The sequence below is a fragment of the Macaca mulatta genome, chromosome 12 (assembly GCF_049350105.2).
Source record: "Macaca mulatta isolate MMU2019108-1 chromosome 12, T2T-MMU8v2.0, whole genome shotgun sequence".
NCBI classification, from domain to species: Eukaryota; Metazoa; Chordata; class Mammalia; order Primates; family Cercopithecidae; genus Macaca; species Macaca mulatta.
In genome coordinates this window covers 76397467-76416382 of record NC_133417.1, presented here as the reverse complement: position 1 = coordinate 76416382, position 18916 = coordinate 76397467, and the positions used below count along the sequence as shown (strand labels likewise).

At 37.1% G+C, this 18916-nt stretch overlaps 2 protein-coding genes and 1 long non-coding RNA gene across 8 annotated transcripts in view; 1 reads left to right on the top strand and 2 right to left on the bottom strand.

The window, feature by feature from the left end:
- The window catches only part of LOC144333405 (uncharacterized), a 229918-nt gene that overhangs the window by 191114 nt on the left and 19888 nt on the right, over positions 1 to 18916 (bottom strand). The gene's annotated exons all lie outside the window — the stretch shown is intronic.
- DCAF17 (DDB1 and CUL4 associated factor 17) overlaps positions 1 to 18916 on the bottom strand; it is a 56866-nt gene that overhangs the window by 18943 nt on the left and 19007 nt on the right. For all 6 annotated transcript variants that reach the window (XM_077957189.1, XM_077957186.1, XM_028830836.2 and 3 more), the window contains exons 7-9: positions 14315 to 14419; positions 13913 to 14018; positions 3453 to 3595 (exon numbers count right to left, since the gene is read on the bottom strand). In XM_077957189.1, coding sequence (XP_077813315.1) covers positions 3453 to 3595; positions 13913 to 14018; positions 14315 to 14419 — 354 coding nt within the window. The remainder of the gene's footprint in view (positions 1 to 3452; positions 3596 to 13912; positions 14019 to 14314; positions 14420 to 18916) is intronic.
- LOC144333408 (uncharacterized) lies at positions 3027 to 13214 on the top strand. The gene is made up of 3 exons (XR_013402027.1): positions 3027 to 3160; positions 3512 to 3589; positions 13077 to 13214. It is a non-coding gene; the product is annotated as an uncharacterized LOC144333408 (long non-coding RNA).

Here is an 18916-nt window from a genome sequence, read left to right as displayed (position 1 = left end):
AAAACCAAAAGTATAGCGGTGTTAATCCATACAGTATGCATATAAACATGAGTAACTGGTAAAATTAAATTAAAAAGTATAGTATTCAGCCATGAGACTGGAGAGGTAGGCTGGGGTTATATTGTAAGTGCTTTGTATGCCATGATTTATTTTTATTTTTAAATTTTTGAGACAGGGTCTCACTCTGTTGCACAGGCTGGAATGCAGTGGTGTGATCTTGGCTCACTGCAGCCTTGACCTCTTGGCCTCAATCAATTCTCTCACCTCAGCCTTCCAAGTAGCTGGGACCACAGGTGCACACCACCACACCTGGCTAATTTTTGTATTTTTTGTGGAGGCAGGGTTTTACCATGTTGCCCAGGCTGGTCTTGAACTCCTGGGCTCAAGCGATCTGCCTGCCTACGCCTCCCAAAGTGCTGGAATTACAGGTGTGAGCCACTGTGCCTGGCCTCATGATTTTAAAATTTTTGGAATGTAATACATTTTATGTATCAAATCAATGAATGAGTTTCAATTTTTCAAGAATTTCTACAAGAATCCTAATTATACCTAATAGAAATAGTGGTATTATTACATTTTACATAAAAGAAAATTAATGTAATTAAATGTTGATTGTAACCACTGAAATTAATGTGTCCATGATAGTATTAGCTCCAGATGCTCCTTTGTTTAATACAAAATATGCACATACTATACATATCTTTTTTTAGGGGATTGTTCTCTTTACTGTAATATCTAATTAAAACATGCAAAAAAAGATCTTTGCATGAAATACTAGGCAGTTTATTATCAGCTTCTATTGTTTTTATTTGCTCAAATGTTAGATTTTAAAGCTCAGTTTAATAGAGAAAGCTATGAAACATTTTCTGAAATCTTAAGTTAGGCTGCTTATGTGTTTTTTTAGTTATCTACTCTTCTGACTAACAGGTGGGGAGTTAATAGGTATACAAATCATTAAGGCAATGTCACAGTAATAAAATTGTTCAGTAAAAGGACTAAAAGCTTCCCCTGAATTTGGCAGCTCTTTAAGAGTATGCTGAAATATAGATTTGAATAAATGTTATAATCAGTTATTATAGAAGGAGAGTGTGTGACAAGCATGCTTGATATACATGTTCAAGTCCATTATTCAGATATAAAGTAATTCCTCGGAAACCATAGGGGATTGCTTCCAGGACCCCTTACAAATACGAAAACCTACTGGATGCTCAAGTACCTTGTATAAAATGGTGCAGTATTTGCATACAATCTATGCATCTATGCACATCATCCCTTATACCATCCTTTTTTTTTTTTTCTGAATATTTCCAATCCATAGTTAGTTGAATCCACAAATGTGGAACCCATGGATATAGAGGGCCGGCTGTATGTGTACATGTGTGTGTGTTTGTGTATGAAGTAATAGGTACTATCAGTTCTTATAAAAAAGAATATGTGTTAAATGTCCAGAATGTGAACTGTGCAGGATTTCATTAGATCCAAAGTTAAGTGAAAAAGAGATGTGACAGGTCCTGGTGGCTGAATGATGTTCACTGGGTGGGAGGTGACCAATCAAACCAAGACTTGTCACAGTGGAAAACAGCCCTTAGAGAGTCCTTTAGAAAAGAGAATGTCACTGGGCTGGGCCAAATAGGAGCTGCCATGTAATAAGTATTTGGGGAAATGGAAGGGAACAATGCTCCTACAAAAGAAAACTAGAAGACACTACACACATTGTCCCCTGATGGCCATGACATCAAGGGAAGTGGATAAATGGACCCAAGGCTATGCTGATCTGCAACGTGGTAAAAGGGGATCTGTAACGTGGTGAAAGCCACTGGAGCCAACAGTGACTGATTGAGCAAGGTCAGCATAAGCTGAACCTGCCTCAAAAAAAAAAAGGCAAATTCTTCTGCTATATCAAAAGGGAGGATCACTTGAGGCCAGAAATTCGAGACTAACCTGGAAAACGTAGCGAGATCCCATCTCTACAAAAAATAAAAAAGTAGCCAGGCATGGTGGTGCGCTCCTGTAGTCCCAGATACTCGGGAGGCCGAGGTGGGAGGATCACCTGAGCCCAGGAGGTTGAGGCTGCAGTGAGCTCTGATTGTGCCACTGCACTCCAGGCTGGGCAACAGAGTGAGACTCTGTCTTTAAATAAATAAATATAAAATAAAAGTAGTGTTGGCCGGGTGCGGTGGCTCACGCCTGTAATCCCAGCACTTTGGGAGGCCGAGGTGGGTGGATCACGAGGTCAGGAGATCGAGACCATACTGGCTAACACGGTGAAACCCTGTCTCTACTAAAAATACAAAAAATTAGTTGGGCATGGTGGCAGGCGCCTGTAGTCCCAGCTACTTGGGAGGCTGAGGCAGGAGAATGGCGTGAACCCAGGAGGCGGAGCTTGCAGTGAGCCGAGCTTGCGCCATTGCACTCCAGCCTGGGCGACAGAGTGAGACTCCGTCTCAAAAAAATAAATAAATAAAATAAAAGTAGCGTTCCACTGACACGTCCATATGAAATGAGAAAAAATATCAACAATGAAAGCTTGAGTGATTTTTCTGTAGTGCTAGCTACTCAGGAGGTTGTGGCAGGAGGATCACTAGAGCCCAGGAGGTTGAGGCTACAGTGAGCTATGATTGTGCCACTGTACTCCAGCCTGGGTGACAGAGTGAGATCCTGTCTCAAAAAACAAAGTAACCAACAAAAAATATAACCAGCAATACAAAATAAAAATGGAACTGCCCCCTTAACTCACTTTTTGCACTGATCACAATCACTGTACTTAATACACTGCATCTTATTTTTCTACATGTTTCCTTTGAGAGTATAACTTGAGGGAAGAGATTGTGTCCTTAGTCATGTCTGGCACATGGTAGGCCCTCAATGTGTGTTTATTAAATGACAAATCAATGCCTAAGCCATTTTTAAAAAGAAAATAAAAATGAATTCAAAGGGGAGAAATTTCCATTGTTTTACCATGTACCATTTCTACCTACTCTGCCATAGGTAACTTAAGAATATCCTTACAAATTCAAAGTGCTTCAATTTACCTACACTGTGACCACCAGAGTTCCATCTGGTTCTGCTCTGGAAGGCAAAGAGCAATAAACCATGGAGAAGCAAAACCAATAATACATTCCACCAGCAATTTCAGAAGCAATGTGAACACATTCCATTGGTGAGTCCCACTGTGGAGAGGTTTTACATGAGATCCCTTGCTGGGAGATTGGTGAGATTAAAAAAACTATAAAATTCTTGGTGCTATAAGAATTTTCAAACATTAATGTTTTAAAATTATGGGTGATACACACAAATGTTTTCTATATTGTCTCTATTCTGTATTTTAAATGGTTTGCAAATTATTAAAACAAATACATAAAAAAGTAATTCTTAGGAATGTGGGCCTATTCGAGAGGTAGAAAACAAAGAATTTGATACAAATTTGCTACTAAGTCTGATCACTCATTTACCAGGCAATTGTCTTTTAGGGCACAAATATGGAAAACTCCTTTCTGTTTCCTCTTATTAGGTGTGATGATGTAGTGCCAAGGATGGCCTCCAATCTGAAAAGCATTCTCCAGGGATGACACCTCAAAGAGCAGTGGTGGTAGGTCTGCAGAGACAGGAAAAGGAATTCATTAGCTGCACTGTTCTGGGAGCTCTGGACTATTCATTAACTGAATTCAACCTTTCTTTGCATGCAACATCTATAAATTTCTATTAATGAAAAATCACTATGTTCAAGGAAATAAAATACAATCAGGTAAGGAGCTTATTGTAAGAAAAGAAACAGCTAGTCGGAACCGAAATTAGGCTGAATCAACTTTCTAGTTATCTGTTTTCAGGAGGTATTTGTGGCCCACAGGTGAGCAGAGATTAAAACTTGGCTAAAGGTGTTTACAATGGTAAGAAACGACAAAGTACATTTAATTAAAGTAGCTGCCTCTTACTGAACATCTACTATGTAAAAGACTCTGGGTTAGATACTATTTCTAACTCTCATAATAATCCTACAAGGTAATTAGGTCTAACAATGCCTTCAAACGTGAGGAAGAGATCTTCCAAATCCTGGACTGACAGGTATACTCAGGTATACATCTATCTTGCTTAAGATTTCCAGTACAGAGGCAGTATTAGTCCCAATGCTTGTAACCACTTAGGAAAGGGCCTGTCACAATAGAAGTTTTATTACAGGATAGTCACTACAACTACTATTATCATCAGACAAGTTAACTTTAAGTTAGTTCAGATATATCCAGTCAGCTTCTTTTGAAGACTGACACTGTAAAATAAATTTCTGTTGGTGCTTTTTAGTCATCTTCTTTTATCACAACTTTAGGGCATAATAGATCTATTCTTAGATGCATAAATGGAAGGTACAGCAATTTTAGAAGACCTGAATTCATTTCAAGCAGCCTTTAGGAAACACCACATGGTCTGTTCGGGCAGGTGGCTAACCTATGACTCTCTCATTTTCCCCTCTAACTTGAGAATTTAATTTTTAGTTTATGAGGCCACTACTATTAGAAAAGGGGCTTGTCTTAGGAAGATCATTTGTGTAAAAGTCACATGTTATATACAGAAATGCATACTTTATTAAGCCTCTTCATAAGGACAATGTACTACTTGAGCTATACATGGAAAAAAAAAAACAACAACAAATGGTTCACCCTTAAACAACACGAGGGTTAGGGGCACCAATCCCCTGTGTAGTCAAAAATCCACGTATAACTTTTCTCTCTCTCTTTTTTTTTTTGAGACAGTCTCGCTGTCACCTAGGCTGGAGTGCAGTGGCACAATCTTGGCTCACTGCAACCTTCTCCTCCTGGGTTCAAACAATTCTCATGCCTCAACCTCCTAAGTATTACACAGCCTCCTAAGTATTACAACCTCCTCTAAGTATTACACCTGAGATTATGGGTATATGCCACCACGCCCAGCTAATTTTTGTATTTTTAGTAGAGATGGGGTTTCACTACGTTGACCAGGCTGGTCTCAAACTCCTGGTCACAAGTGATCCGCCTGCCTCGGCCTCCCAAAGTGCTTGGATTACAGGTGAGCCACTGTGCCCAGTCAAACTTTTGACTTCCCCAAAACTTAACTACTAATAGACTACTGTTGACCAGAAGCCTTACCAATAACAGAGTCAACTAACAGATAAACTAGTGTCTACATATGTTTGATGCACTCATGAGATATCTTTTTCTTAATTTTTTCCATATTTCTAGGCTATGCGGTTCATCTGTGATTTTTTGTCAAATTGTGGCAAATCTCCAAAAAATTTTCCTGTATTTATTGAAAAAAATCTGTGTGTAAGTGGACTTGTGCAGTTCAAAATCTGTGTTAAGGGTCAACTTTCATAAAAAGTGGTTCACAAACAATCTTGAGGAAAAAGAAGAGACAGGCATAAACATATCAAATATATGTCAACTGCTTTTTTTTTAACCTTTTAAGAAAAGGGTAGTATCTTTAATACATAAAGGTCTTTTTAAGCAGTAAAAAATATAAACCCCCTAATAGAAAAAGGGACAAAGGCCATGAGTTGGCAAATTATAAGAGAAATACAAACATTGTATGTGATGATATGGTGGATGAAGAAGAGAAAAATTATTAAAAGAAAAACATACAATTAGAGTTTGAATTTGGGGTTGAAATCAACTAGGTACATTATAGAGAATGTGAAATTTAACATATAGAGAATATGAAATTCAATATATGAAATTCAATATCGAGAATACAGGAATTCAAAACAGAAAAAATAATCAGTAGAAACAGATGTATTTAAAAATAAATACTTTCCCCAGTAAATGCAAAAAATGACCCAAAAGTAGCAATATTACTCTGCCCACAACTCTGATGTGCCCTGCTAACCCAAAAGCCCCAATTGTGATCTCTAATACTATTCTTAATGAAAAAGGTCTAAAAGTTCTCAGAGTAGCTGATTCCATGCCTTGTGGTAAGAAAATTTTATGATGGGCGTGGACCATCTGTTGTTTCCAGAAAGCAAGTATGTTTACAAGGATATCAGAGGGTAGTGTTAAAAGAGTAGGAGAGCCAGCAAAAGGGCTTCCACTTGCTACATTGTGGGAAAAAAAAGGGGCCTTAAAAAGAAAATAAATATTATTATTAATTAAAATACTCTGGATCTGTGAAAGGTCAAACAATACTTTAAAAGACAATTTTAACATAATGCATACAAAAGAACTGTATTATTTATCAAAGAAGGGCTACACCTATAATACAATATGATTTTTTCTAGAATTTTTAAATGTAGGGGATAATTAACTTGACATATTTCTTCTACCAAATAAATGTTTACTTAGAAAATTTGCCCAGGTGTGGTGGCTCACACCTGTAATCCCAACATGTGGGAAGCCAAGGTGGGCGGATTGCTTGAGCCCTGGAGTTCAAGACCAGCCTGGGCAACATGGCAAAACCTCGCCTCTACTAAAAATAAAAAAAATTTTTTTTAATTAGATATATGTTAAGTAAAATTATAAGGTATAGAAGAGAGGATATAATATACTGCATTTGTTGTGAGAAAGAAGATTAAATATTTAAAGTATGCAAACATACATTTGCTTATTTTTGCAAAAAGAAACAATAGTAAGATAAACCAGAATCTAAAAACAATGGTTATTGATGGCAGTAACAGGATTAAAGAAAAGAATAAAAAATAAAAACAGAAAGCAATGAAATAGAAAATGGGGCCAGGCACAGTAGCCCATGTCTGTAGTCTCAGCACTTTGGGAGGCCAAGAGGGGTAGATCGCCTGAGGTCAGGTGTTCAAGACCAGCCTGGCCAAGGTGACAAAACCCCATCTCTACTAAGAATACAAAAAAACAATTAGCCAGGTGTGGTGGTGCGTGCCTGTAGTCCCAGCTACCCAAGAGGCTGAGGCAGAACTGGTTCAACCAAAGAGGTGGAGGTCGCAGTCAGCTGAGATCGGGCCATTGCACTCCAGCCTGGGTGACAGAACAAGACTCTCTCAAAACAGAAAGAAATTTCTGAATGTGTCTTTTTATACAGTTTTGATCTTTCAACTACATACACATTTCACAACTTCAAGAATAAACTCAAAAGGAAAACAACAAACCCCAAAATCGAAAACAAAATGAAACAAATGAATCTAATTAGATCATGTTGGTAGCTTAATCCTATAGAAAAATGATTTCAAATTGTCTTTGAACACATCACTCCATGTGTATACTTCCTGGGCTGTACACTAAGGAGAAAAGAAACTGCAGGGAAATCTTAACCTTCACTCCATACTTTAGTTTTTTGTTTTTTGTTTTTTCCTTTTTGAGACAGAGTTTCACTCTGTCACCCAGGCTGGAGTGCAGTGGCGCCATCTTGGCTCACTGTAACCTCTACTCCCAGGTTCATGCAATTCTCCTGCCTCGGCCTCCCGAGTAGCTGGGATTACAGGTGTACACCTCCATGCCTGGCTAAATTTTTTGTATTTTTAGTAGACACAGGGTTTCACCATGTTGGCCAGGCTAGTCTCGAACTCCTGACCTCAAGTGATCCACCTGCCTCGGCCTCCCAAAGTGCTGGGATTACAAGCGTGAGCCACTGCGCCTGGCCCATACTTTAGTTCTTAGTAGTAACACTGGTACTGCAATTTTAAGATTATCATATATATACATTGTAGGATAAAGTCTTATTTAGAAATCGAGAAGTTCAGTATGAGTTAAGAGAAATACAAATATAATCAAAAAAGAATCGCTAAATTTGGAAGTATGAAAATGAGCTAATGAATTTTTGTTTTAATGTATTTCTCAGCTCTGTTAATCAAAAGGACCTAAAAGTAAAGATATCCAACTGCAGTGAACACAACTAGATTTGGGTCTCTGTTGTGAGCTGCCTTGTGTTCCCTCAAAAGATATGTTAAAGTCCTAACCCCCAGTACTGGTAAATATGACTTTATTTGCAAATAGGATCTTCATAGATATAATCAAGTTAAGATCATACTGGATCAGAATAGGACCTAAATTCAATGACTGGTGTCCTTATAAGGAAAAAGAGATTTGAAGACACAGAGGGAGAAAGGCCATGGAAAAGTCAGAGGCAGAATTTGGAGTTATGCTGCCACAAGCGAAGAAACAGCAAAGATTGTGAGTAACCACCAGAAGCGACAAGGGGTAAGAAAGGATTCTTCCCTAGAGCCTTCAGAGGGAGGCGACCTCTGCCAATACCTTAATTCTGAATTTCTAGCCTCCAGAACTGTGAGAGAATAAATTTCCATTGTTTAAAGCTGCCCAGTTTGTAGTGCTGCAGGAAACTGATAGTCTTTAATGACATTCTCTACTAAAATGGCCCCCTATCAGAAATAGGAAAGTTAAAGGTAAGCCTGGGACACATTGTTGTTCTAGAAAGCAAGGAAATTCTCTAAGATTACTTGAGTATGTCAAAATGAAGTTTCTGTTGGCCAAATTCAGGACAATTTGAACATCATTAAGAACAGTAACTATTACTATATAATAGTAGACAAATAAAAAAATCCATGAGTCTGTTGTGTTTATGTATGTGTATTTATCTGTAAAACATTTTGCTGCCATCAAAAGTGACTATTATACCAACTCCTTGCTCTGAATATTGATAATTAAAGGGAAGAAATAAGTCTTTAACTTGCCTTTTGGAAGGAATTACAGTTTATCTCTAGTTGATGAGTTAAAGCTTTTATTTCTAGAAAAATGCCAGCTATTGAAGGTAAAAAGGAGGAACAGAATTTTAAAAACTGCCATTCTGCAACTCACATGACATAACTGATTCAGGCAAGGATCCCTAATGGTTACAGAAATATGCTATTTGTTATCACAAAATTAGAAACAAACTAAATGTCCAAAGTAGGGAACTGGTTAAGTAAATTATGGTTCATCTGTAATGTGGCATATAGGTCAAGTTCTTAACATCTCAAGGAGATGCACACACACAGAGAGAACCACTTTTTGGCATAGGTAATACAAGTACTACATTTTAAAAGTATTAGAAAATATAACGAAAACTAAGTCTTCCTTTGATCTGTATCTCTTCCAATATAACTATTTATCAAGTTTTTATGTGTCCTTTCAGATATTCCAAGCAAATCCAAAAGCATATCACCATATATATTTTTTTCTTTAATACGTGAGTATGAATACTTACACAAATGAAGATTTTTACATACACAGTTTTGCACCCATTTTTTTTTACTTAATAGTACACATCGTGGAAATTATTCTCTACCAGTGCAAAAAGAATTTCTCTTTCTGGTTTTTTTTTTTTTTTTTTTTTTGCATCTCACTCCATCCCCCAGGCTGGAGTGCAGTGGCACAATCTTACTCACTGCAACCTCTGTCTCCTGGGTTCAAGCGATGTTTGTGCCTCAGCCTCCTGAGTAGCTGGGATCACAGGTGCGTGCCACCACACCTGGCTAATTTTTGTATTTTTAGTAGAGACAGGGTTTCGCCATGTTGGCCAGGCTGGTCTCAGACTCCTGACCTCAAGTGATCCACCTGCTTCCACCTCCCAAAGTGCTGGGATTACAGGCATGAGCCACTATGTCCAGTTAAAACTCCTCCTTCTTTTTAACAACTTAGCAATTAAATTTATGATACAGCTATACAATGATAAAATAATACTAATGTCACTTACCAATGTATAGACTGTTTCCAATCTTTTGCTATTAGAAACAACGTTTTAATTGTACATTTATCACTTTCTATACAAGTGAATATATCTAGGATAAATTCCCAGTACTAGAGTTGCTGGGTTCAAGGAGTATATGCATTTAAAATTTTTATACATATTAACAAACCATCATATTGACAAACTGTTGGGGGCCATTAAGGGTCCCAACAATAAATGAAAGTGCCTATTCTAAACTTTTACCAACCATATTTTATCGAAAGTTCTAACTTTTTGATATTTAAGAATCTGAAGAGATGTATCTTATAGTAATTTTAATTTACATTTCTCTTAGCAGTGACATTGACCTTTGCATTCCCCTAATTAAAAGTCATTTATATTTCTGTTTCTTTTAAACAATATCCTTTGATCGTTTTATAATTGGACATCGCTCTTTTTCTTATTGATCTATAGAACCCTTTACATATTAAGGAAATTGCCATATTATAGTATGATTTGTAACTATGTCTCCTGTTTGTTATTTGAGTTGGTTTATGTTGTATATGTCTAGGGATTTTTTGCCTAATTTATCAATCTCTTCTTTTATGGCTTTGGGTTTTGTGTTGTACTTAGAAAGGTCTTCCCCACACTGAGATAAAAAGATTCTCCCAACTTTTCTTCTAAAACTTTTAAGTCTTTGATCCATCTGTTATTTATTTTGGTGTAAAGAGTGAGACAGGATTACAACTTTGTTGTTTTCACAAGGCCACCTATTAAACAATCTAGATGGAAATATTCATAACATATTAACAACAAAAAGTGGGTTAGGCTATAGATACTTGCAACAACATGAAACGAATCTCAAATATAATATCCTGAGTGAAAAAAGCCAAACCAAAAAATACACGCCATGTGGTTTCATTAATATAAAACTCCAGAAAATATAAATTTAATCTACTGTGAAAAAAAAGCAGATCACTGGTTGCCTAGGGCTGGGTTAAGAGAGGAATTTACTGGGTAGGGCACAGAGGAACTCTTTGGAATGATGAAAAGATTCTAAATCTTGACTGTAGTGGTGATTTCATGGATGTATACATTTGACAAAACTCAAACTGTACAGTTACAATGGATGCATTTTAATTACATGTAAATTATACCTCAATAGAGTTGATTTCTTAACAAATGAGTTATGAAAGAGCACTTATGGTATGATTCTTTTCTTGGTTTTAAACATAAAGAAACACACACATTGTAAGATTAGAAAATAACACATCAAGGGGATAACAACCCCATGTAAGAGGACTACAAATGTTTTACATTTTCTCTTCTGCTTATCTTTATTTCCCAATTTTTAAATTTTATTTTTTTCTTTTTTTTTCCTTTTGAGACAGAGTCTTGCTCTGTTGCCCAGGCTAGAGAGCAGTGGCACAATCTCGGCTCACTGCAGCTTCTGCCTCCCAGGTTCAAGCAATTCTCCTGCCTCAGCCTCCTGAGTAACTGGGATTACAGGCATCCGCCACCATGCCCAGCTAATTTTTGGGGTTTCACTGTGTTGGCCAGGCTGGTCTTACACTCCTGACCTCAAGTGATCTGCCCACCTCAGCCTCCCAAAGTGCTGGGATTACAGGCATGAGGCACCACGCCTGGCCAATTTCCCAATTTTTTAAATAATGCAAAGGAACTGCTTTTGCACTAAGAAAAAAATTATTTAAAGTTAAAATAAATACTATTTGTATAGACCTTAAGATTGCAAAACAAAATTGGAGAAATGAATAGGATTTCAGTCTCTACAGTATGAAATAAACACTGAAAGCTTCCAATATAATGTGCTACTTTTCTTAGTCAAACATACAAAAATCATCGAATTTTTTTTTACAATGAGAGATTATTTCATAGATTATGTTTTCAAATGTTATTATTTCAAAGTTTCAAAATGTGAGGCCCAGAGAGGTTAAATAATTTGCCCACTATCAGCTGGGCACAGTAGCTCATGCCTGTAAGCCCAGCACTTTGGGAGGATGAGGTAGGCAGATTGCTTGAGCCCAGGAGTTCAAAGCCAAATTGAGCAACATAGTGAAACACCATCTCTATCAAACAAAAAATACTAAAATTAGCTGGGTGTGGTGGCACACACCTGCAGTCCCAGCTACTTGAGAGGCTAACGTAGGACAATCACTTCAGCCCAAGAGGTAGAGATGGCAGTGAGCTGTGATCTCTCCACTGCACTCCAGTCTGGGCAACAGAGTGAGATCCTGTCTCAAAATAATAATAATAATAATTTTTATTATTATCATACCACCAGTTAGTAGCAGAGTGTCACCCTTACTAGTCAGCAGACTAAGATTCTGATCCCAAATCCAGTCTTCTTTCTAAAAAAAGGGACAAAACTCCAGGACAATTCTTCAGGCTCTGTGTGCTTTGTCTTTATCATCGTTGTTCTTTTGTTTTACTCACTTTTTTTTTTTTTTTTTTTTTTTTGAGATGGAGTCTTGCTCTATCACCCAGGCTAGAGTGCAGTGGCGCGATCTTGGCTTACTGCAACCTCCATCTCCCAGGTTCAAGCAATTCTCCTGCCTCAGCCTCCCAAGTAGCTGGGATTACAGGTGCCCGCCACCATGCCTAGCTAATTGTTGTTTTTTCAGTAGAGAGTGGGTATCACCATGTTGGCCAGGCTGGTCTTGAACTCCTGACCTCGTGATCTACTCGCCTCAGCCTCCCAAAATGCTGGAATTACAGGCTTGAGCCACCGTGCCCAGCCTTTACTTACTTTTTATTTGCATTTCAACAAGAATAATGCTACCATTTGGAAAAACTCTGTCCGAAATAACCCTTTTCAACATAACCCAGTTACCACTGGAGCCTACGGTTTAAAAATTCTTAATAGATTCCTTTTAAAGTATTTGTATTGAATACAGGAGGTATTGCTAGGGCTGAATTTTCATACAACTGCCTAATTCAGTTTGTCCAAGGCATCTAAAAACTTGAGTAATTTTTAAAATATTTATTTTGAACTTCATGAATAACTTACTTGAACTCCCAGTAGTTTTTATAATTTGTCATTTACTACCAAAAATAATATTTTTTCCTTTTGAACAATGACATCTTTCATTTCTGTTTCTTGGTCTATTACTAATACAATGTTAAAGAAAATGATAGAAAAAATTCTTATCTTATTCTGTCTATATTAGAAAATCTTTTGGCGTTTCACCTAAAAATATAATGCTTATTGGTTGATTATAAATAAGAGGAATGTCTTCAACATGATAAGGAATGACTCTTAATGAACAAGAATTAAGATAAACAGATATTAGGATAATGAAAATATACTTTCTCTTTTAGTTTACTCATGTGCTCTTTATAGCTACTAAATTTGTAAACATTAAACCATCCTTGGATTCCTGATATGAACTCTGAACAGTCATGATTTCTTTTAATGTACTACTACTGAATTTGAGTAATAGTTGATTTCTTTTCTTTTTTTTGAGATGGAGTTTCGCTCTTGTTGCCTAGGCTGGAGTGCAATGGCATGATCTCAGCTCATCACAACCTCTACCTCCCAGGTTCAAGCAATTCTCCTGCCTCAGCATCCCTTGCGAGTAGCTGGGATTACAGGCATGCACCACTACGCCCGGCTAATTTGTATTTTTAGTAGAGACAGGGTTTCCCCACATTGGTCAGGCTGGTCTCGAACTCCCAACCTCAGGTGATCTGCCTGCCTCAGCCTCCCAAAGTGCCGGGATTACAGGCATGAGCCACTGCGTCCAGCCAGTTAATTTCTTTTCTAACAACCGAATTTGATAAGCAAGTTAAATATAGAACATTTTTACTATATTTATAGAATTGTATATAATTTTCTTTTTTGTGCTTTGGTACTCTTTAAGTATACTGGGAAGTTCTGTCTGTGTCTAAGCTCTATGTTCAGATGACATGGTAATAATTTTTTCTTGGAAAACACCTTTCTTAGAGAGGGGGTAAATTTCATTGAACTGTAAAATATTAAATTGTAAGACAGCTAAGATGGTATCATTTGCTGCAATTCAGTTTGCAGATAAGGAAATCAAGGATCAGAAAAGTAAAGTGAATTGCTAAAGGTCTCTGGCCAAGCAAGGCTCAGCATCCCCAGGCCTTCGTTTCAATGAATAACTGATAGATTTTCCTCAACACTTATTTGTTATTGAATAGCAAGGTATATGATGTATAGGAGTAAAATGAATTGAGTTTTTTAAATAAATGAGAAAAACATTTGGATGACTATAATTAGTAACTATTTATATGACCACTTATTTTTTTAAGGTGAAAAAATACTATAGAGTAGCCATACCTGTGATTTTAATATTACAAGGAATGCCAAAAGGAGCCTCTCCTACAGTTCCAGTAGTCCCACCCCATCTGCATGCACACCCTAAGTCAAGTTTCTGTTGCATGAACTAAAAACAAAACAAAACAAAAATGGTGGCTTTAGCACCTATTTTTTTGATATCTGGAGAGAACAAAAATAAAATTCACATGTATATGACAAAGAAAATGTCTTTTTCCAACGGCCTTTCTGTTTATCTTCCCCACCCTTGCTTTAAAGGTTACTTGTCTTTCTACATTTCTACAGTTTTTTAGAGTCAAAATCTACACAAGTGCCTTACTCTAAAAGTATCTCACTAAAAAAAAAATCATACTTTAGTCAAAACATCATGCTAATAGTAATATGACAAATTTCAGTTTTCTCTACCTGTTCAGCGATGGTTTGGAAGCTATAGAGTCTGACCAGTCCTGAGCTGTACATCACAATCAGTATTCCATGAGACAAGGTAGCATCTGTAACGTTCCCAAAAATCTGTTGGGGGGGAAGACAGATATCACCTGAGAAAAGACTGGAAGTCCAATCCTCTGAATGTTCACAGTGGTCTGTACTCTTGCTTAATATTTATGTCGCTACTATAACACTGCTGCCTAGCATTAAAACCTAATTAAAATTTATCACCTTGAGGCTAGGGTGTTATTAGGGGTGAGCAGTGAGCCACTGGATTCTCATACTGGAGCACTAATGAAAGAGCGGCACATATCCCTCAGAATAATGCACCAGCATTCATTTGCTTCATAGCATTGTCAACAGCTATTAATAACAAATCCCATTTCTCACAGACACTGGCATACACCAAGGCCATGTCGTTCTAAATGAATATTTAATCTACTGTTCATACTCTTCCAAGGATCCATTCTTTATGCTAAAATGTTCTTTATAAAGAGACAAATGTTTAGTTAATTAGAGGTGCCGAGCCCCTGGATAGTTTTTCATGCATGGTAAGTGAAAAGATGTTCTTCAATCCCAAGCAACAATATTTAAAACCAAATCTCTCTGATTGCATATTTTTCTGTTATTCTTATTTTTATACAATTCACCAGCTTAATCAAAAACAAACTATTTAAATGAAGATGTCCTTGTTCAATTACCTTGGAAATACAGGAATAGAGGAAGATGCCCAATTACCTTGGACATACAGGAATAAATACAGTTTATGACTTTGCCACGTGTTCACTTCTGTTGTAGACTGTAATAAGCATACATAATTACTTAATCTACAAGCACAGAGAGAACAATTAAGAGTTGTATTTTTTGTCATCTCTTAGAAGGATAAGTATTGTTTACTCTGACATTGACTAGTTCATGACTTTTTAATTCACTGATCCTAGTTTCCCACTTTGAGAAAAAGACAATTTGTCACTCCCCTTGAAAACCAGCACAAGACAAGGATGTCCACTCTCACCATTCCTATTCAACAGTGTATTGGAAATTCTGGCCAGAGCCACCAGGCAAGAGAAACAAATAAAAGGGATTCAAATAGGAAGAAAGGAAGTCAAACTATTCCTCTTTTCATACGACATGATCCTGTATCTAGAAAACCCCATTGTCTCATCCAAATCTTCTTAAACTGATAAGCAACATCAGCAAAATCTCAGGATACAAAATCAATGTGCAAAAATTGCTAGCATTCCTGTACAACAACAGTCAAGCTGAGAGTTAAATAATGAACAAACTCCCATTCACAGTTGCCACAGAAAGAAAAAAATACCTAGGAATACAGCTAACAGAGGAAGTAAAAGATCTCTAGAAGGAGATCTACAAAGATGACACAAAAAAATGGAAAAACATCTGTGCTCATTGTTAGGAAGAATCAATAGCATTAAAATGGCCATATTGCCCTAAGCGATTTATATATTCAATGCTATTCCCTTAAACTACCATTGATGTTCTTCACAGAACTAGAAAAAACTATTTTAGAATTCATATGGAACCAAAACAGAGCCTGAATTAGCCAAGGCAATCCTAAGCAAAAAGAACAAAGCTGGAAACATCAGGCTACCTGACTTCAAACTATACTACAGGGTTACAGTGACCAAAACAGCATGGTACTGGTACAAGAACAGAAACATAGACTAATGCAACAGAATAGAGAACCCAAAATATTAGTAAAACTGCACACCTATAACCATCTGATCTTCGACAAACTTGACAAAAACAAGCAATGGGGAAAGGATTCCCTATGGTGCCAGGATAACTGGCTAGCCATATGCAGAAAATTGAAACTGGACCCTTTCCTTACACCATATACAAAAACTAACTCAAGATGGATTAAAGACTTAAATGTAAAACCCAAAACTATAAAAACCCTGGAAGATAACCTAGGCAATACCATTCTGGACATAGGCATGGGCAAAGATTTCATGATGAAAATACCAAAAGCAATTGCAACAAAAGCAAAAATTGACAAATGGGATCTACTTAAACTAAAGAGCTTCTGCACAGCAAAATAAACCATCAACAGAGTAAACAGACAACCTACAGTATGGAAGAACATTTTTGCAATCTATGCATCTGACAAAGGTCTAATATCCAGAATCTACAAGGAACTTCAACAAATTTACAAGAAAAAAAAAAAACCCAGTAAAAAGTGGGCAAAGGACATGAACAGATACTTCTCAAAAGAGGACATAAATGTGGCCAACAAACACATGAAAAAAAGCTCAACATCACTGATCATTAGAGAAATGCAAATCAAAACTACAATGAGGTATCATCTCATGCCAGTCAGAATGGATATTATTAAAAAGTCAAAAAACAACAGATGCTGGCAAGGTTATGGAGAAAAAGAAACACTTATACACTGTTTGTGACAATGGAAATTAGTCTGACCATTATGGAAGACAGTGTGGTGGTTCCCCAAAGACCTAAAGACAGAAATACCATTTAACCCAGCAATCCCATTACTGGGTATACACCCAAAGGTATATAAATCCTTCTATTATAAATATAAAAGACACATGCACATATACGTTTACTGCAGCACTACTCACAAGAGCAAAGACATGGAACCAACCTAAATGTCCATCAGTGATAGACTGGTTAATGAAAATGTTGTACATATATACCAGGGAATACTATGTACCCACAAAAAGAACAAGATCATGTCCTTTGCAGGGACATGGATGGAGCTGGAGGCCATTAACCTTAGCAAACTAACACAGCAACAGAAAACCAAATACTCCATGTTCTTGCTTGTAAGTGGGAGCTAAATGATGAGAACACATGGAATGATGAGAACACATGGACACACAGAGGGGAACAACACATACTCGGGCATATTGGAGGGTGGAGGGTGGGAGGAGGGAGAGGATCAGGAAAAATAACTAATGGATACTAGGCTTAAACCTGAGGAATAATATTTTAAACCTGAGGAATAAAATAATCTGTACAACAAACCCCCATGACACATATTTATGTAACAAACCTGCACATAATGCACATGTACCCCTGAACTTAAAAGTTAAAAAAAAAAAAGAAAAAATATGAAGAAAAGCTTTAAAAAAGAGAAAGAAAAAGTAAAAGAAGAAAAAGAGGACTTGTGTAATTCAAACTTTTTTTTTTTTTTTTTTGAAATGGAGTTTTGCTCTGTTGCCCAAGTTGGAGTGCAGAGGTGCAATCCCGGCTCACTGCAACACCCACCTCCTATGTTCAAGCAATTCTCCTGCCTCAGCCTCCTGAGTAGCTGGGACTACAGGCATGCACCACCACCCCTGGCTAATTTTTGTATTTTTAGTAGAGACAGGGCTTCACCATGTTGGCCAGGCTGGTATCGAACTCCTAACCTCAAGTGACCAGCCTGCCTCAGCCTCCCAAAGTGCTGAAATTACAGGTGTGAGCCACTGCACCAAGCCAATTCAAACATATTTTAAAATAATGAGTGCTGGCTAGGCGTGGTGGCTTATGCCTGTAATCCCAGCACTTTGGGAGGCTGAGGCAGGCAGATCACAAAGTAAGGTGATCGAGACCATCCTGGCTAACACGGTGAAACCCCGTCTCTACTAAAAATACAAAAAATTAGCCAGTTGTGGTGGCAGGTGCCTGTAGTCCCAGCTACTCGGGAGGCTGAGGTAGGAGAATGGCATGAACCCAGGAGGCAGAGACTGCAGTGAGCGGAGATCACACCACTGCACTGCAGCCTGGGTGACAGAGCAAGACTGTCTCAAAAAAAAAAAATAATAAATAAATAATAATAATAATAATGACTGCTATAATAAAGTAGCCAATCTATTTTAATTCTAACTCCTCTACTTGCCACCTTTAGGATTTAGGTAGCTGCTTTTTACTTTTTATTTTAATTTTTTTAGAGACAGAGTCTCACTCTGTCACCCAGGCTGGAGTGTAGTGGTGCGATCATAATTCATCAAAGCCTTGAATTCCTGGGCTCAAACCATTCTTCTGCCTCAGCCTTCTGAGTAGCTGGGACTGCTGCTTAACTTCTTAATTACATATGTATGTTACAATGTTGTAAAATATTCAAAGTGCATGGCACAAAATAAGCAATAAATGGTAACTAGTATTACTCTTTAGCCATTATGCAGTTTAGTATATAATGCTTACATAATGTAAAATTTTAATACATTCATCTTGTTTGCTTATAAAGATCAGTAGATCCTCAAGATACAGTCCTCTACAATACTTCAGGTACTGAATTAAAGAGTAATAGAGGAGCTCAATAAATAACTATTCACCAACAGTAACTTTTTTTTTAAGTAGAATCCTATTCATTCTTTTACTCAAAGGAAATTTGTTCCTTCTTTCCTCCCATGTAACCGATCCACAAGTCAAGAACAAATGGGAACAACAATAAAACCCAAAACTGAATGAATTGGAAAATTTACATATTTAAATACAAGGCTTGTTATATATCATAAAGCGAGTTTTAGACCTATACCTTGCAATTAAAATGAAATATTTTGTTGCAACTTTTCACCTCCTTTAATGATCTTTTTAACAAGCTTTGGAATGTTC